Here is a 17,454-nt window from a genome sequence, read left to right as displayed (position 1 = left end):
GTTTCGTTGTATGTTTTGTAATCTTTTGTTGAAACCTGGAGATTTTGATATTTTAACATGTTACCACTGGAATGTAGACTCTGAGGCATCTGTTCCTTAGGCTTGTATCCAGCTAGTGTTATCCATGAATGCCAGAAGCTAACAGAAAGAGAAAGAGAAAAGAAATCACCTTTTCCAGTCTTTGCAGATTGACCTGGGTGAGTGCCCCCTTTTGGGGCTTCTCTCTACAGTTAATTTAGAGAATAGGTCTAGGCCAAAGTGTAGGGGCCTCCCTAATCCTTTCTTTGCATGCATCTTGTCTTATGCATGTATGTGTGGCCCTAGAAATTTCCCTATTTACACAGATATAAATGTCCCTTCTCCCTTAGGAAACAGCTTTCCTCAGCGTGGGCACTGCACTGTATGTCCTACAGCCAGGATTCCCTTGCCGCACTTGATTGCTCTCCCATAGAATTTTGTGGGTGAGTTCTGTGAGTTGCCACATCTAAAGGCAGGGCAAGTTCTGAGGAACAGGGAGTGCCTCAGGCCACTGGTAGACTGAGTGGGCCAGACATACACAATCCCAGTATGTGCACAAGAGTTATTCTGTTCCCTGCAGACCCAGGACCAGGAATCAGCACCAGGAACATGGGCCATCTCTTCACTGACGTGTGGGTGAAGGGCCAGCCAGGGCACCAGGAAATCCTACTAATTTTAAGCAGCCTCTTTCTTGATTTGGTGCTTGTCTGTTACTGTAGTCCTTTAACTGTTTTCTGGGGCTTTGAGAAAGATGTTTCTGCCTGTTCTTGTTATTGTTCAAAATTTTGTTGGAACCCTGAACTTTTTCTTCTGCCATCTTGATGGAGGCACAGCTCCTATCTGGCACCACCGGTTTTTAAAAGGCATCTTATTTTGGGTATCACTATGGAATAATACTGCCAGTTAAACTGCCATGTTTCCTTAACACTAAAAAATTTTGTTTTATACTTAGAGTTCTTTTAGACTTATTTGGATATGGATTTTTATTATATCTTTCTATACAGGTGGAAAGGAAAAGAAAATATAAGTGAATTAAATTGGTTAAATCCTTCCTAAAACAACTTCATAGTCATAGTGATTGTTTTGAATCTTTTTTTGCTTAGTCATTAAAGTCTGTATTTTTCTTATCAAACTCTGTACAATTAAGAGTGTTTGGTGTTGAAGCATTTCTTAAGATTGTTACACTATTTTCTCCAGTATTTTCTTCTACACCATTGACTCCATTCTGCAAGTTTTTATGCTGGTGTTTCCCTAACAGCAAATCTTCGCTTCAGTGACATAAAATTTATTTCCCTTGTTCTTGTGTCTTTGGTTTTCTTTTTACACGACAATGTTCTTTCAGTGCCAATTAATGATTTGAAGACACTTTATGTGGTAATTAAGTTCAACATGTACGGTGCAGCAGTGTACTCAGACTGTCATAAAGCTAAGATCACATGTGTGCAGCCATCTCAAGTGCTTGTCTGTAATTGTAAGACATCCTGATTTCACAGATGTTAAAGTGAAAAAAAAATGTGAATCTTAGGATCAGTGAGAGAAGCAGTGAGTGAGATTCAGAACTCTTAACTGGGAGATAGGATTGTGCTAGTTCGATGTATTGTGTCCCCCAAAATGCCATTGTCTTTGATGCAATCTTGTGTGGGCAGACATATTGGTGTTGATTAGATTTTGGAATCCTTTTGGTCTTTCCATGGAGATGTGAGTCAATCAACTGTGGATGGGACCTTTGGTTGGATACTTTCCATGGAGGTGTTGCCCCACCCATTGGGTCTGAATTAAACTACTGGAGCACTATATAAGCTCAGACAGAGGGAGCAAGCTTGCCATAGCCAAGAGGGACACTTTGAAGAATGCGCAGAAGCTGGGAGAGTAGCTGCAGATGAGAGAGAGTTTGAGGATGGCTGTTGAAAGTAGACTTTTGCTCCAGAGAAGCTAAGAGAGGACAAACGCCCCATGAGCAACTGAGAGTGACATTTTTGAGGAACTGCAGCCTAGAGAGGAATGTCCTGGGAGAAAGCCATTTTGAAACCAGAACTTTGGAGCAGATGCCAGCCACGTGCCTTCCCAGCTAACAGAGGTTTTCTGGACACCATTGGCCATCCTCCAGTGAAGGTAACTAATTGCTGATGTGTTACCTTGGACACTTTTTGGCCTTAAGACTGTAACTGTGTAACCACATAAACCCCCTTTCATAAAAGCCAATCCATCTCTGGTGTTTTGCATTCCAGTAGCATTAGCAAACTATAAGAAAGATGGAAATGTTTTCTAATCTCTATTTTTTATTCAATTATTGTATTGATTTTTAGCTTTCTTTTGCTGAGTTCTCTCTCTCTCTTTTCTTTCTTTTTTTTTTTTTTTTTTTTTAATTTTAACAGTTCCAAAGGTCTTAGTAAAATTGACCCCTACCTCTCAAGAACTAGAAGAGGAGGATAAATAAAAAGTTCATATAGACAGGTGTTTTAGTTTGCTAGGCTGCTGAAAGCAGATACCATAAAATGGGTTGTCTTTAACAATGGTAATTTATTTGCTTACAAGCTTACAGTTTTGAGGCTGTGAGAATGTCCAAATTAAGGCATCACCAAAGCAATGCTTTCTTCCTGAAGAATGAACTGCTGGCGATCCTACTCCTCACACATGGCAAGGCACATGACAGCATCTGCTGGTCTCTCCCTTCTCTTCTAGATTTCATTGATTTCAGCTTCTTGGTTTAGTGGCTGTTCCGGTTTGCTAATGCTGCCTTTTTGCAAAATACCAGAAATGGATTGGCTTTCATAAAAGGGGTTTTATTTGGTCACACAGTTACAGTTTTAAGGCCATAAAGTGTCCAAGGTAACACATCAGCAATTTGGTACCTTCACTGGAGGATGGCCAGTGACATCCGGAAAACCTCTGTTAGCTGGGAAGGCACGTGGCTGGCGTCTGCTCCAAAGTTCTGGTTTCAAAATGCCTTTCTCCCAGGATGTTCCTCTCTAGGCTGCAGCTTCTTTCCAAAATATCACTCTCAGTTATTTTCAGGGCGTTTGTCCTCTCTTAGCTTCTCAGGAGCAAAAGTCTGCTTTCAAAGGCCGTCTCCAAAATGTTCCTGTAAACTACAGCTCCTCTCTCAGCTCCTGTGCGTTCTTCAAAGTGCCCCTCTTAGCTGTAGCAAGCTTGCTCCTTCTGTCTGAGCTTATATAGTGCTCTAGTAAACTAATCAAGGCCCATGCTAAATGGGCAGGGCCACTCCTCCATGGAAATCATCCAATCAGAGTTATCACCTACAGTTGGGTGGGTCACATCTCCATAGAAACATTCAAAGAATTACAATCTAATCAATCCTAATACATCTGCCCACACAAGATTGCATCAAAGATAACGGCATTTTGGTGGACACAATACATTCAAACTGGCACAGTGGCTTTTTCTGTCTGTCTGAATTCCATTCTCTTATATAGGACTCCAGTAATAGGATTAAGATTCTTGAATGAGGTGGGTTCTGCCTTAATGAAGTAGCCTCATCCACAAGATCCTACTCAAAATGGGTTCACACAGTGGATTAACTTTTTTTTTTTTTTTTTAATCATCATTTTATTGAGATATATTCACATACCACGCAGTCATACAAAACAAATTGTACTTTCGATTGTTTACAGTACCATTACATAGTTGTACATTCATCACCTAAATCAATCCCTGACACCTTCATTAGCACACACACAAAAATAACAAGAATAATAATTAGAGTGAAAAAGAGCAATTGAAGTAAAAAAGAACACTAGGTACCTTTGTCTGTTTGTTTGCTTCCCCTACTTTTCTACACATCCATCCATAAACTAGACAAAGTGGAGTTTGGTCCTTATGGCATTCCCAATCCCACTGTCACCCCTCATAAGCTACATTTTTATACAACTGTCTTCGAGATTCATGGGTTCTGGGTTGTAGTTTAATAGTTTCAGGTATCCACCACCAGCTACCCCAATTCTTTAGAACCTAAAAAAGGTTGTCTAAAGTGTGCGTAAGAGTGCCCACCAGAGTGATCTCTCGGCTCGTTTTGGAATCTCTCTGCCACTGAAGCTTATTTCATTTCCTTTCACATCCCCCTTTTGGTCAAGAAGATGTTCTCCATCCCACGATGCCGGGTCTACATTCCTCCCCGGGAGTCATATTCCACGTTGCCAGGGAGATTCACTTCCCTGGGTGTCTGATCCCACGTAGGGGGGAGGGCAGTGATTTCACCTTTCAAGTTGGCTTAGCCAGAGAGAGAGTGCCACATCTGAGCAACAAAGAGGCATTCAGGAGGAGACTCTTAGGCACAAATACAGGGAGGCCTAGCCTCTCCTTTGCAGCAACCGTCTTCCCAAGGGTAAAACTTATGGTAGAGGGCTCAACCCATCAAACCACCAGTCCCCTATGTCTGTGGTCATGTTAGCAACCATGGAGGTGGGGTAGGCGAATACCCCTGCATTCTCCACAGGCTCCTCAAGGGGGCACTACATCTTTTTTTTTTTTTTTTCCTTGTTTGTCTTTTATCTTTTTTTTTTTTTTTTTAACTTTCCCTTCTTTTTTCAAATCAACTGTATGAAAAAAAAAGTTAAAAAGAAAACAAACATACAATAAAAGAACATTTCAAAGAGACCATAGCAAGGGAGTAAGAAAAAGACAACTAACCTAAGATAACTGCTTAACTTCCAACATGTTCCTACTTTACCCCAAGAAAGTTACATAATATAGCAACATTTCAGTGAACTTGTTCCTACTACATCCATCAGAAATTAACAGACCATAGTCATTTCTGGGCATCCCCAGAACGTTAAATAGCTTATCTGTTCTTCTTGGATTATTGTTCCCCCTTCCTTAATTGCTCTCTACTGCTAGCTCCCCTACATTCTACATTATAAACCATTTGTTTTACATTTTTCAAAGTTCACATTAGTGGTAGCATATAATATTTCTCTTTTTGTGCCTGGCTTATTTCGCTCAGCATTATGTCTTCAAGGTTCATCCATGTTGTCATATGTTTCACCAGATCATTCCTTCTTACTGCCGCGTAGTATTCCATCGTGTGTATATACCACATTTTATTTATCCACTCATCTGTTGAAGGACATTTGGGTTGTTTCCATCTCTTGGCAATTGTGAATAATGCTGCTATGAACATTGGCGTGCAGATATCTGTTCGTGTCACTGCTTTCCGATCTTCCGGGTATATACCGAGAAGTGCAATCGCTGGATTGAATGGTAGCTCTATATCTAGTTTTCTAAGGAACTGCCAGACTGACTTCCAGAGTGGCTGAACCATTATACAGTCCCACCAACAATGAATAAGAGTTCCAATTTCTCCACATCCCCTCCAGCATTTGTAGTTTCCTGTTTGTTTAATGGCAGCCATTCTAACCGGTGTTAGATGGTATCTCATTGTGGTCTTAATTTGCATCTCTCTAATAGCTAGTGAAGCTGAACATTTTTTCATGTGTTTCTTGGCCATTTGTATTTCCTCTTCAGAGAACTGTCTTTTCATATCTTTTGCCCATTTTATAATTGGGCTGTCTGTACTATTGTCATTGAGTTGTAGGATTTCTTTGTATATGCAAGATATCAGTCTTTTGTCAGATACATGGTTTCCAAAAATTTTTTCCCATTGAGTTGGCTGCCTCTTTACCTTTTTGAGAAATTCCTTTGAGGTGCAGAAACTTCTAAGCTTGAGGAGTTCCCATTTATCTATTTTCTCTTTTGTTGCTTGTGCTTTGGGTGTAAAGTCTAGGAAGTGGCCGCCTAATACAAGGTCTTGAAGATGTTTTCCTACATTATCTTCTAGGAGTTTTATGGTACTTTCTTTTATATTGAGATCTTTGGTCCATTTTGAGTTAATTTTTGTGTAGGGGGTGAGGTAGGGGTCCTCTTTCATTCTTTTGGATATGGATATCCAACTCTCCCAGCCCCATTTGTTGAAAAGACCATTATGGCTCAGTTTGGTGACTTTGGGGGCCTTATCAAAGATCAGTCGGCCATAGATCTGAGGGTCTATCTCTGAATTCTCAATTCGATTCCATTGATCTATATGTCTATCTTTGTGCCAGTACCATGGTGTTTTGGCAACTGTGGCTTTATAATAAGCTTCAAAGTCCGGGAGTGTAAGTCCTCCCACTTCGTTTTTCTTTTTTAGAGTGTCTTTAGCAATTCGAGGCATCTTCCCTTTCCAAATAAATTTGATAACTAGCTTTTCCAAGTCTGCAAAGTAGGTTGTTGGAATTTTGATTGGGATTGCATTGAATCTGTAGATGAGTTTGGGTAGAATTGACATCTTAATGACATTTAGCCTTCCTATCCATGAACATGGAATATTTTTCCATCTTTTAAGGTCCCCTTCTATTTCTTTTAGTAGAGTTATGTAGTTTTCTTTGTATAGGTCTTTTACATCTTTGGTTAAGTTGATTCCTAGGTACTTGATTTTTTTAGTTGCTATTGAAAATGGTATCTTTTTCTTGAGTGTCTCTTCAGTTTGTTCATTTCTAGCATATAGAAACATTACTGACTTATGTGCATTAATCTTGTATCCCGCTACTTTGCTAAATTTGTTTATTAGCTCTAGTAGGTGTATCGTTGATTTCTCAGGGTTTTCTAGATATAAGATCATATCATCTGCAAACAATGACAGTTTTACTTCTTCTTTTCCAATTTGGATGCCTTTTATTTCTTTGTCTTGCCGGATTGCCCTGGCTAGCACTTCCAGCACAATGTTGAATAACAGTGGTGACAGCGGGCATCCTTGTCTTGTTCCTGATCTTAGAGGGAAGGCTTTCAGTCTCTCACCATTGAGTACTATGCTGGCTGCTGGCTGTGGGTTTTTCATATATGCTCTTTATCATGTTGAGGAAGTTTCCTTCAATTCCTACCTTTTGAAGTGTTTTTATCAAAAAGGGATGTTGGATTTTGTCAAATGCTTTTTCAGCATCTATTGAGATGATCAATTGATTTTTCCCTTTCGAGTTTTTAATGTGTTGTAATACATTGATTGTTTTTCTTATGTTGAACCATCCTTGCATGCCTGGAATGAACCCCACTTGGTCATGGTGTATGATTTTTTTAATGTGTCTTTGGATTCGATTTGCAAGTATTTTGTTGAGGATTTTTGCATCTATATTCATTAGGGAGATTGGCCGGTAGTTTTCCTTTTTTGTAGCATCTTTGCCTGGTTTTGGTATTAGATTGATGTTAGCTTCATAAAATGAGTTAGGTAGTGTTCCATTTTCTTCAATGTTTTGAAAGAGTTTGAGTAAGATTGGTGTCAGTTCTTTCTGGAAAGTTTGGTAGAATTCCCCTGTGAAGCCATCTGGCCCTGGGCATTTATTTGTGGGAAGATTTTTGATGACTGATTGGATCTCTTTGCTTGTGATGGGTTGGTTGAGGTCTTCTATTTCTTCTCTGGTCAGTCTAGGTTGTTCATATGTTTCCAGGAAATTGTCCATTTCTTCTACATTATCCAGTTTGTTGCCATACAGTTGTTCATAATATCCTCTTATAATGTTTTTAATTTCTTCAGGATCTGCAGTTATGTCACCTTTTTCATTCATTATTTTGTTTATATGGGTCTTCTCTCTTTTTGATTTTGTCAGTCTAGCTAGGGGCTTGTCAATCTTGTTGATCTTCTCAAAGAACCAACTTTTGGTGATATTTATCCTTTCTATTGTTTTTTTGTTCTCTATGTCATTTATTTCTGCTTTAATCCTTGTTATTTCTTTTCTTGTACTTGGTTTAGGATTGGTTTGCTGTTCATTTTCTAGCTTCTTCAGTTGATCCATTAGTTCTTTGATTTTGGCTCTTTCTTCCTTTTTAATATATGCGTTTAGTGCTATAAATTTCCCCCTTAGCACTGCTTTTGCTGCATCCCATAGGTTTTGGTATGTTGTGTTCTCATTTTCATTCGTCTCTATATATTTAGCAATTTCTCTTGCTATTTCTTCTTTAACCCACTGATTGTTTAGGAGTGTGTTGTTTAACCTCCAGGTATTTGTGAATTTTCTAAGTCTCTGATGGTTATTGACTTCTAATTGTATTCCATTGTGGTCAGAGAATGTGCTTTGAATAATTTCCATCTTTTTAAATTTATTGAGACTTGTTTTATGTCCCAGCATATGATCTATTCTGGAGAAAGTTCCGTGAGCACTAGAAAAGTATGTGTATCCTGGTGATTTGGGATGTAATGTCCTGTAGATGTCTGTTAAATCTAATTCATTTATCAGATTGTTTAGGTTTTCAATTTCCTTATTGGTCTTCTGTCTGGTTGATCTATCTATAGGAGAGAGTGATGTGTTGAAGTCTCCCACAATTATTGTGGAAACATCAATTGCTTCCTTTAGTTTTGCCAATGTTTCTCTCATGTATTTTGTGGCACCTTGATTGGGTGCATAGACATTTACGATTGTTATTTCTTCTTGCTGAATTGCCCCTTTTATTAGTATGTAGTGGCCTTCTTTGTCTCTCAAAACCTCCCTGCATTTGAAGTCTCTTTTATCTGAGATTAATATTGCTACACCTGCTTTCTTTTGGCTGTAGCTTGCATGAAATATTTTTTTCCATCCTTTCACTTTCAGTTTCTTTGTGTCCCTGTGTCTAAGATGAGTCTGTTGTATGCATCATATTGATGGTTCATTTTTTTTGATCCATTCTGCGAATCTATATCTTTTAATTGGGGAGTTTAATCCATTTACATTCAACGTTAAAACCGTGAAGGCATTTCTTAAATCGGCCATCTTATCCTTTGGATTATGTTTGCCATATTTTTCCCTCTCTCTATTAATAACCTTTATTGTACCCATACCGAATCTCTTTAGTACTGAACCTTTCTCCAAGTCTCTCTGTCCTTTCTTTGTTTCTCTGTCTGTTGGGCTCCCCTTAGTATCTCCAGTAGGGCAGGTCTCTTGTTAGCAAATTCTCTCAGCATTTGTTTGTCTGTGAAAAATTTAAGCTCTCCCTCAAATTTGAAGGAGAGCTTTGCTGGATAAAGTATTCTTGGCTGGAAATTCCTCTCACTCAGAATTTTAAATATATCGTGCCACTGCCTTCTCGCCTCCATGGTGGCTGCTGAGTAGTCACTACTTAGTCTTATGCTGTTTCCTTTGTATGTGGTGAATTGCTTTTCTCTTGCTGCTTTCAGAACTTGCTCCTTCTCTTCTATGTTTGACAGTGTGATCAGTATATGTCTCGGAGTGGGTTTTTTTGGATTTATTCTATTTGGAGTTCGCTGAGCATTTATGATTTGTGTATTTATGTTGTTTAGAATATTTGGGAAGTTTTCCCCAACAATTTCTTTGAATACTCTTCCTAGACCTTTACCCTTTTCTTCCCCTTCTGGGACACCAATGAGTCTTATATTCGGACGTTTCATATTATCTATCATATCCCTGAGGTCCATTTCGAGTTTTTCAATTTTTTCCCCCATTCTTTCTTTTATGCTTTCATTTTCCATTCTGTCATCTTCCAGGTCACTGATTCGTTGTTCAACTTCCTCTAGTCTTGTACTATGAGTGTCCAGAATCTTTTTAATTTGGTCAACAGTTTCTTTAATTTCCATAAGATCATCCATTTTTTTATTTAGTCTTGCAATGTCTTCTTTATGCTCTTCTAGGGTCTTCTTGATTTCCTTCATATCCCGTACTATGGTCTCATTGTTCATCTTTAGTTCTTTGAGTAGCTGCTCTAGGTGTGTCTCTTCTGGTCTTTTGATTTGGGTGCTTGGGCTTGGGTTATCCATATCGTCTGGTTTTTTCATATGCTTTATAATTTTCTGTTGTTTTTGGCCTCGTGGCATTTGCTGAACTTGATAGGGTTCTTTTAGGGTTTGTAGACCAGTTGAAGTCCTTATCTCTAATTTATCAGATCTACAGCTTCGTGGAGTACACTTTCTCTAACTAACCAGCAGGTGGCGTCCACGAGCCACCTGTTCTCCACAAGCCAGTTCTCCCCTGCTTAGCCTTTTTGGTGAGTGGGGGAGTGAGTCTTGTGGGGCCCAATTGGTGTACCAAGCTTGCGTGTGTAGTTGGTGTTGCCTGCCCTGTATGTGGGGCGTGTTTCTGGGCAGTCGGGGAGGGGGGGTGGCCCTAACAATCAAATCTCCCTGGTGATCCTAGAGTTTTAAAGCTGCTGCAATAGTCTAATCCTTCAGTTCAGTCCTGCCACAGTTTGTCTCTGCTACTGACCCACAAGTCTTTGGTATTGGCGTATGGCTCCTGAGACTTGCAAGTGGGCCCCTCTTCCAGGCTGTGCACCCCGGGTCCTCTGTTGAGGGATGACTGTGCTATGTCACAGGTGAGTGCTGTCCCCCCAGGGCAGTTCTGGGCTGCTGGGCTGTGTTGGGAGGCTCCCAGTCTGCTCAAATGATGGCTGAATGGGGCTCTGTTAATTCACACTGCTCCCCCTTCCCAGCTCTGGGACATTCAGCTGAGGTTGCAGGGAAGGCTAATGTCCACGCCCAGTTTTGTGGTGTGTGCCTGTTATTTGAAGCACTTCCGTCACACTGGGTTGTCTGGGGCAGCTATGGGCTATGGGGCTGGCGATGGGCAGGAGTGTTTCCTGTCCACCAGGATGGTGGCTGTGAGTGGACACCCCCCTTTTCTCGGGAAGTTGTGTTGTTTAGTGAATTTTCTCAGCCACTGGATTATTGCCTTTTGTCTCAGAGCTCTCTTAGTTCTGCTCTTGACTTGACGTGCCCAAATTTCAATTCTTTGAAGCTTTCTGTATTGAGCTTCTTAGAGTAATTGTTTTAGAAAAAGCAAAAAGGATTTTAAAAAAAAAAAAAAAATGGCCCTCCTCAGAGATCTAATGGGTTATTGAAATGCTAATAGACAAAGCAACCAGGGCCATTAAGGAAAGGTGCACAGGGCAGAGAGATCAGCCTTGCTTTGGGATTTGTATATGTGCCTCAAGGCCTGATCTCCGCCCTTCCCCTTTCTGTGTTCACCAGAACTCCAAAAATCCTCTGCTTTTATTTTGGAGTTTTTCGTGTTGTTTTTTTTCTATGCCTGTCTCCTCTCTGCTGGGCTGGCTGCTCTCAGAGTCTCTGGTGTCTGGTCTCAGTCTATCTATGGTTGGAGTTTGAATCAGTAGAATGAGTTTCCGATAAAAGCAGCCACTGCAATTCTCCCTTCTCCTTCCCGGAGCTGACAGCCCCTCCTCCCCCGGGACTGAGCCTGGCAGGGAGGGGCGCGGGTCCCCTGGCCGCAAAAACTTACAGATTTCGCTGATCTCAGCAGTTCCACGTTTTCATGAGTGTTGTATGAAGTATGCCCAAAGACAGATTGCTCTGTGGTGTCCAGTCCACGCAGTTCCTGGCTTTTTACCTACTTTCCTGGAGGAGTAACTAAAACATACAGCTCACCAGTCTGCCATCTTGCCCCGCCTCCGGATTAACTTTTAAGAACTTGCTTTTCTGGGGTATGTACAGTTTCAGACCACCACAGCAAGCTTTGTGGGTATAACTGGATCATTGGTTTTCTTTGAGGTGACATAGCTCCTTTTACAGTCAGTATGATTGATAGTAATGAAGTATTTATGTTCATTATAGTAAAGGAGTAGGAGTAATCACATATTGAGATTTTGTAAGGTTTTACTATGTTTCTTTATATGTATACTCCTAATGCTCAGTTATCTCAGGTTATTTACCTACTGGTAATTTGAATTAGTCTGAATTATTTGAATTATTTCTAGGTGTGGGAACTTCAGCAATTCTTTAAAAGTAATTAGCAGTGACTTAATAATTATACTGTGGCTTAATTTTTCCTAGGCCTCAGGATCATTCAGCTCAGCAAACAAATACCACTGGAAGCAACGTTACCACATCATCAGCTCCTGATAGTAACTCCACATCTGGTTCTGCCACTAGTAACCCTTTTGGTTTAGGTAAGTGTCGTCTTCGTGATTTTTGGGGGGGGATGAAAAAACTCTTTCCCACCTCTCAGGGTGGTTTTAGATAAAATGACAAGAATAGCTCTTCCCAGAAGCGCCTGAGTTGATTTCTGAAAATGGTTTGTTAATCACTTGAACCAGAAAATCCCAGAAAATCATGCAAGTCAAGAGGTTTAAATCTTTATGTTCACTTTAAGAACACCTTTGAAACTGCTCAGGCCATCAAGGGTATGCATATTTGAAAAATCGCCAAGTACCTGAAAGATGTCACTTTACAGAAGCAATGTGTGCCATTCCATCCTTACAACGGGGGTGTTTGTAGTTGTGCCCTAACCAAAAAGTGGGGCTGGATGCAGGGTGGATGATCAAAAAGAGTGCTGAATTTTTGTTGCACATGGTTAAAAATGCAGAAAGTAATCCTGAATTTAAGGGTTTAGATGTAGATTCTCTAGTCATTGAGCACATCTAGATCAATAAAGTCCCCAAGATGTGCTGCCATATTTAAACAGTGCTTGTGGTCAGATTAACCCATACATGAGCTCCCCCTGCCACATTGAGACGATCCTTACTGAGAAAGAACAAATTGTTCCTAAACTAGAAGAGGAGACTGCACAGAAGAAAAAGATATCCCAGAAGAAACCAAAGAAACAAAAACTTATGGCTCGGAAATAAATTCATCATAGATTAAATGCAAATTAAAGTTAAAGCAGAATGTTGGTTTTCTTATTATATTTGTTAAATAAAATAAAATGACAAGAATAAAATGTTAACTCACTTAAATTTTTTAAAAAAAGATATACCACAAAACCTATAATTAGTTCTGTAGTTTACTTCTGTAATTGTAGGGATTAAGGAAATAGTTGGAGATACAGATGTGCTGGGTTACCTTACATTTACATGAAATACATCAGTAAGTGACTTTAAAAAAAAAAAATAGATATATTGTACATATTCCTGATCTGACTTTTATAATTGAATCTGAGGAGTAGCTGTTTATCATAAAATAGCCCTCTGAATATAATTTTCTCATTTATAAAAAGAAAAAAGGATCAGACTGCAGTAGTTATTTTGTGACTGTCCTGAACAGATGTAGAACAGCTGGGACTTGGGACCAAGCCCAGTGATTAAGGATCTCCTTCTGCATCAGCCAGAATCACTTTTCCTGTATCAATTTTATATACTGAAGTTCTGTGGAAGATTTTGTTGAGGGTTAAAAAGTACTCTGAAGCTAACAAATCTGAACCAGATAGATAAACGGCTTAATGTTTCTTTCAGTTCTTAAGCTGTATGACTAGTATACTTCCTTGAAATAGCATTTTTTTTATATGTACAATTTTCACATATCAAGAATCACATCTTTTATCCTTTCCAGAAATAATTTTGTAGTAATTTAGTCCTACTGTGCCAAATACATGTTGGAAGTGTTGTAGGGCATGGCATGGATATATATTTGCCATTTTTGTTTGTTTCTTGCTCTTGTCTTGTAAAAAAATCTTAGTCTCAGTGGTCTCCTTTGTTTGATACAGCTGAGTTTTAGATGGCAAAATTATTAACATGAACAATCTAGAGAGATTAGGATTAAGGATTAGATTAGGATATTTAGTGATCAAGACCTTGGAAGGTGTCATAGAGGTAAATCATTTCCCTCCTCTCCCATTTTTTAGGCAAAGAGATTGAAGCATAGAGGCTTTAGTTAATGTGCCTGAAGCTGTACTTCTCCCTGGTAGTTTTTCTGGAATCCAGAAGATACGTTCTCAATTGCCCCATCCCTAATCCCTTTGTTTTAAATCTCATTCCCACTCCTTCTTATGTCAGTGGTTTTTCTCCATCAATTCCACTCACTGTATATGTTCAGCTTCCCTTTTTGCTGACTCTTTTCATTAAGTCTGTCCCTCTTGTAAAGGCTACAGTATCTCATTTCACCATTTGTGTGTGTGGTTTTGTTGTTGTTTTCTTCCTGTCTCATCCATCTTTAGAAAAAGCTATTTCCCTTTCACTAAGGAAGGAGGGAGGGCAACCAAGCTATACTTTCTGCTTTTGCCCACAGCACTTCATTATAAATTCCATTGATAATGACAAGGTCACTATTGAACTCTTTGCTTGGCAAATTTAGTGGACACTTCAGATTTTAAAACAAGCTCTCTTAATGCTTACCAATCTTTTTTTAAAATGTTCTTCCTTTAATACCCATGATATGTTTTTTCCCTGGTTAACTAATTTTCTGACCAGTTTTTTCCTATCACATTTTGGATTTCATTTCTTCCTGTTCCTTATGGTGGTATTGTTCCCCCAGAGGTCAGTCTTGTCTGTCTTCTCTTCTTTATATTCTCCCTGAGGAGGGATATCCTGAATATTACTGTATCTTGGTGACTCAAATCTGCACACCATTCTAAATTCCATGCCTTGTGTTCAAGTCTTAGGTGCCACTAAAGATGTTATCTTTAGTACTTAGCCTGTATATGGCTCCCTAGAAAACAAAAACAGAAAACTAAAAATTGCAAAACTCATTATCTTGCTCCTCAAACCACTACCTCTTACCCACTAACTCTCTTGAACCATAAATTTTTTTCTTTCCTTCCTCATGCAATTATTCCTCATTGCTGCTCCCTTGATGCAGGCCCTCAACATGTTTATCTGTAATGTTTGCTCTGGTTTATTTTCATAGTGCTAATAGAATAAGACTATTCTATTTTAAATCTTTCAAGGTTTTTGTGATTTAGCCTTTGCTACCTCTTCATCCTCATATCTTACCACATCTCAGTTACATTAGTCAGGATAGGATATCCTATGGTAATAGATACCCCCAAATTCTGACTTGTTAAAACAAAGCTTAATTTCTTGCTATAAAGCTTTCTTTGAGATTACATGGTTTTTGTTAGTCAGTAAGGCTCCCATCCTCATGGTTGGTTCCTTACAGTCTCAAGCTAATGGAATTCCACCACGTTATAGCTATACCACTTGGAATATGGCAGAAGAGAAAGCTAAAGGTCTCAAGCTGGACCTTCTGTTACTGTGGCCAGAAGTGACACACATCTTTTCTCACAGTCCTTTGGCTATAACTTGTTGTGTGGCCCTGTCCATCTGCAAAAGGCTGGGAAAATGAAGGCTTCACATGGAATCTTTGGTGAGCGCTGCTATCTGCTGTACCAGTCATACTAAATTTTTTGTGGTTTCAAGAATGCATTAGTACTTACATTGAAGGGGTGCTTTTTGTTCATGATGCTTCTCGTGCCTAGTGTTAAATCCCTTCCCAACCCTCCCATTTCTTCTCTTTGACAACTTATTTATTCTCCAAATGCATTGGGAAATTTCATCATGTCTTCTTGGTAAAGTAGCCCTCCCACTTGGGCACTACACTACCAATATTAGCCCTGTGAATAGCTCTATTGAAGTACTTTTTTACATCTGTGTAGGCTACTACTTTTCTTTTTCCTTGTCTTTTTCCCATTAGATTTCTTGCCATCTTATTCCCAACATGTAGCATAGCCACTGGCATATATAGAAAGTGCTCAGTAAGTGGGGAAAGAATGCATTTGGTTTATTATGTAATTTTAGAAAATAAACATTTTGTGATGAGCACTTAAATCATCCTTTTGTATCTATTAGGCTTCTCTGTGATTTAATTCCTCTAAGGAAAGATGTATTTCCAGTATATGTCTTGGCTCCCTTCTCTTTCCTTGAATGGCAGCATCTCTGTTCTAACCAGAGTTTGTAGGTGAATTCTCCTTTCTAAACTTAAACCAGTCTTGTAGAAAGAGATTATTAGAAATGTAGTCTAGGTGTATGTATCCTCCTTTTATTTACTTTTATTACTTAGACTTAAGTATCAAAGTGAGTAAATTTTTATTCTAATTTCAATTATAGGAATTAAACATGTATTTATGAAAGTAGTGGAAATTTTATCTCTGTTCTACAATGGATTTCCGTAATGGAATATAGATTTAATTAATATTTTTGTATCTTCATACGTTAGCACAGTGATGCTAATAGTACAGTGTTAGACTCATTTGTCTTTTCTCCCCTTTATCCTCTTAGGTGGCCTTGGAGGGCTTGCTGGTCTGAGTAGCTTGGGTTTGAATACATCCAACTTCTCTGAATTACAAAGCCAGATGCAGCGGCAGCTTATGTCCAACCCTGAAATGATGGTTCAGATCATGGAAAATCCCTTTGTTCAGAGCATGTTGTCAAATCCTGACCTGATGAGGCAGTTGATTATGGCCAATCCACAAATGCAGCAGTTGATACAGAGAAATCCAGAAATTAGTCATATGCTGAATAATCCAGATATAATGAGACAAGTACGTGGAAAGGTCTTTCAATTTATTTAGCTGAAAAATCTTACACAATTTCTTATGCTTTAATTTTCTATGATTAAAGAGCATGCCCTTATACATACGGCTGCTGAATTATAGAAATCCTAATCTTTGCTTAGGAAAATGCAGCAAAGTACTAGTTTGGACTATTTTTTGAACTTTCAGTTTTCTGCTGTATTTTAAGATCTTTGCAGTTTATTTTGCAGGTTTAAGAAATAAAGAGTGAATCAGATTCAGGTGAATCTGATTCAAGTGTAAGAAAGTGTTCCCTTCTTGATGTTGTTTGAATGTTAGCTTACTTTTTGAGATGAAATCCAATAGGAATTATTTAGAATAAGCTTCTGATTTAAATATTGAGGATTTTGCTAATTTGTGGGATTAGAAAATTTGTAAAATTAGCTGTGACGGTTAATGACTAAAGTAATTAATGTGTAGTTCCATGCTTCACCCCCCTCCCCCGAAATCTTTTTTGTAGACACTGGAACTTGCCAGGAATCCAGCAATGATGCAGGAAATGATGAGAAACCAGGACCGAGCTTTGAGTAACCTGGAAAGCATCCCAGGGGGATATAATGCTTTACGGCGTATGTACACTGATATTCAAGAACCGATGCTGAGTGCTGCACAAGAGCAGGTGAGACACTGGCCAAGGAGCAGCTCCTCTTTTAACAAATAAATGTGTGTGATTGAGAGGTACTTTTATATGGGGATGTGTTTTTTTCAATTTAAAAAAAAATCTCCATAACAGTTATTTAAAATCTGATTCTTCATGATTTTTCTCTCTTTCTTTACAGTTTGGTGGTAATCCATTTGCTTCCTTAGTGAGCAATACATCTTCAGGTGAAGGTAGTCAACCTTCTCGTACAGAAAATAGAGACCCATTACCCAATCCATGGGCGCCACCAACTTCCCAGAGTTCATCAGCTTCCAGTGGTACCACCAGCACTGTGGGTGGCAGTGGTGGCAGTGCTGCCAGTGGCACTGCTGGGCAGAGTACTACTGTACCAAATTTGGGGCCTGGAGTAGGAGGTATGTTCATAATTGTTTTTTTGTTGTTGTTCTTACGTATATGAATAACGGAAACATTTCTAAGTCGTTAAGTACCTTTTATGAACTATCTTTTCATGTTGCATGTGCTGTTGTTTTTTTTTTTTAAGGAAGCTTTAAATATGTAATGATTAATGTTAATCACTCGTTTGCATTATTGTGGAAAGGATCACTTTAGATTTCCAGAGGCAGTTTT

At 39.0% G+C, this 17,454-nt stretch overlaps 1 protein-coding gene and 1 pseudogene across 2 annotated transcripts in view; both read left to right on the top strand.

Annotated features, from left to right (window-relative positions):
* The window catches only part of UBQLN1 (ubiquilin 1), a 66,696-nt gene that overhangs the window by 35,318 nt on the left and 13,924 nt on the right, over nucleotides 1–17,454 (top strand). For both annotated transcript variants that reach the window (XM_037797028.1, XM_037797027.1), the window contains exons 3-6: nucleotides 11,777–11,892; nucleotides 15,934–16,196; nucleotides 16,687–16,845; nucleotides 17,006–17,240. In XM_037797028.1, the coding sequence (XP_037652956.1) occupies nucleotides 11,777–11,892; nucleotides 15,934–16,196; nucleotides 16,687–16,845; nucleotides 17,006–17,240 (773 nt within the window). The remainder of the gene's footprint in view (nucleotides 1–11,776; nucleotides 11,893–15,933; nucleotides 16,197–16,686; nucleotides 16,846–17,005; nucleotides 17,241–17,454) is intronic.
* On the top strand, nucleotides 12,015–12,936 carry LOC119504662 (annotated as a pseudogene).

Source organism: Choloepus didactylus, chromosome 10 (assembly GCF_015220235.1).
Source record: "Choloepus didactylus isolate mChoDid1 chromosome 10, mChoDid1.pri, whole genome shotgun sequence".
Lineage (NCBI taxonomy): Eukaryota > Metazoa > Chordata > Mammalia > Pilosa > Megalonychidae > Choloepus > Choloepus didactylus.
The sequence above is the reverse complement of the archived record's forward strand: the minus strand, read 5'-3'. Positions and strand labels throughout refer to the sequence as shown.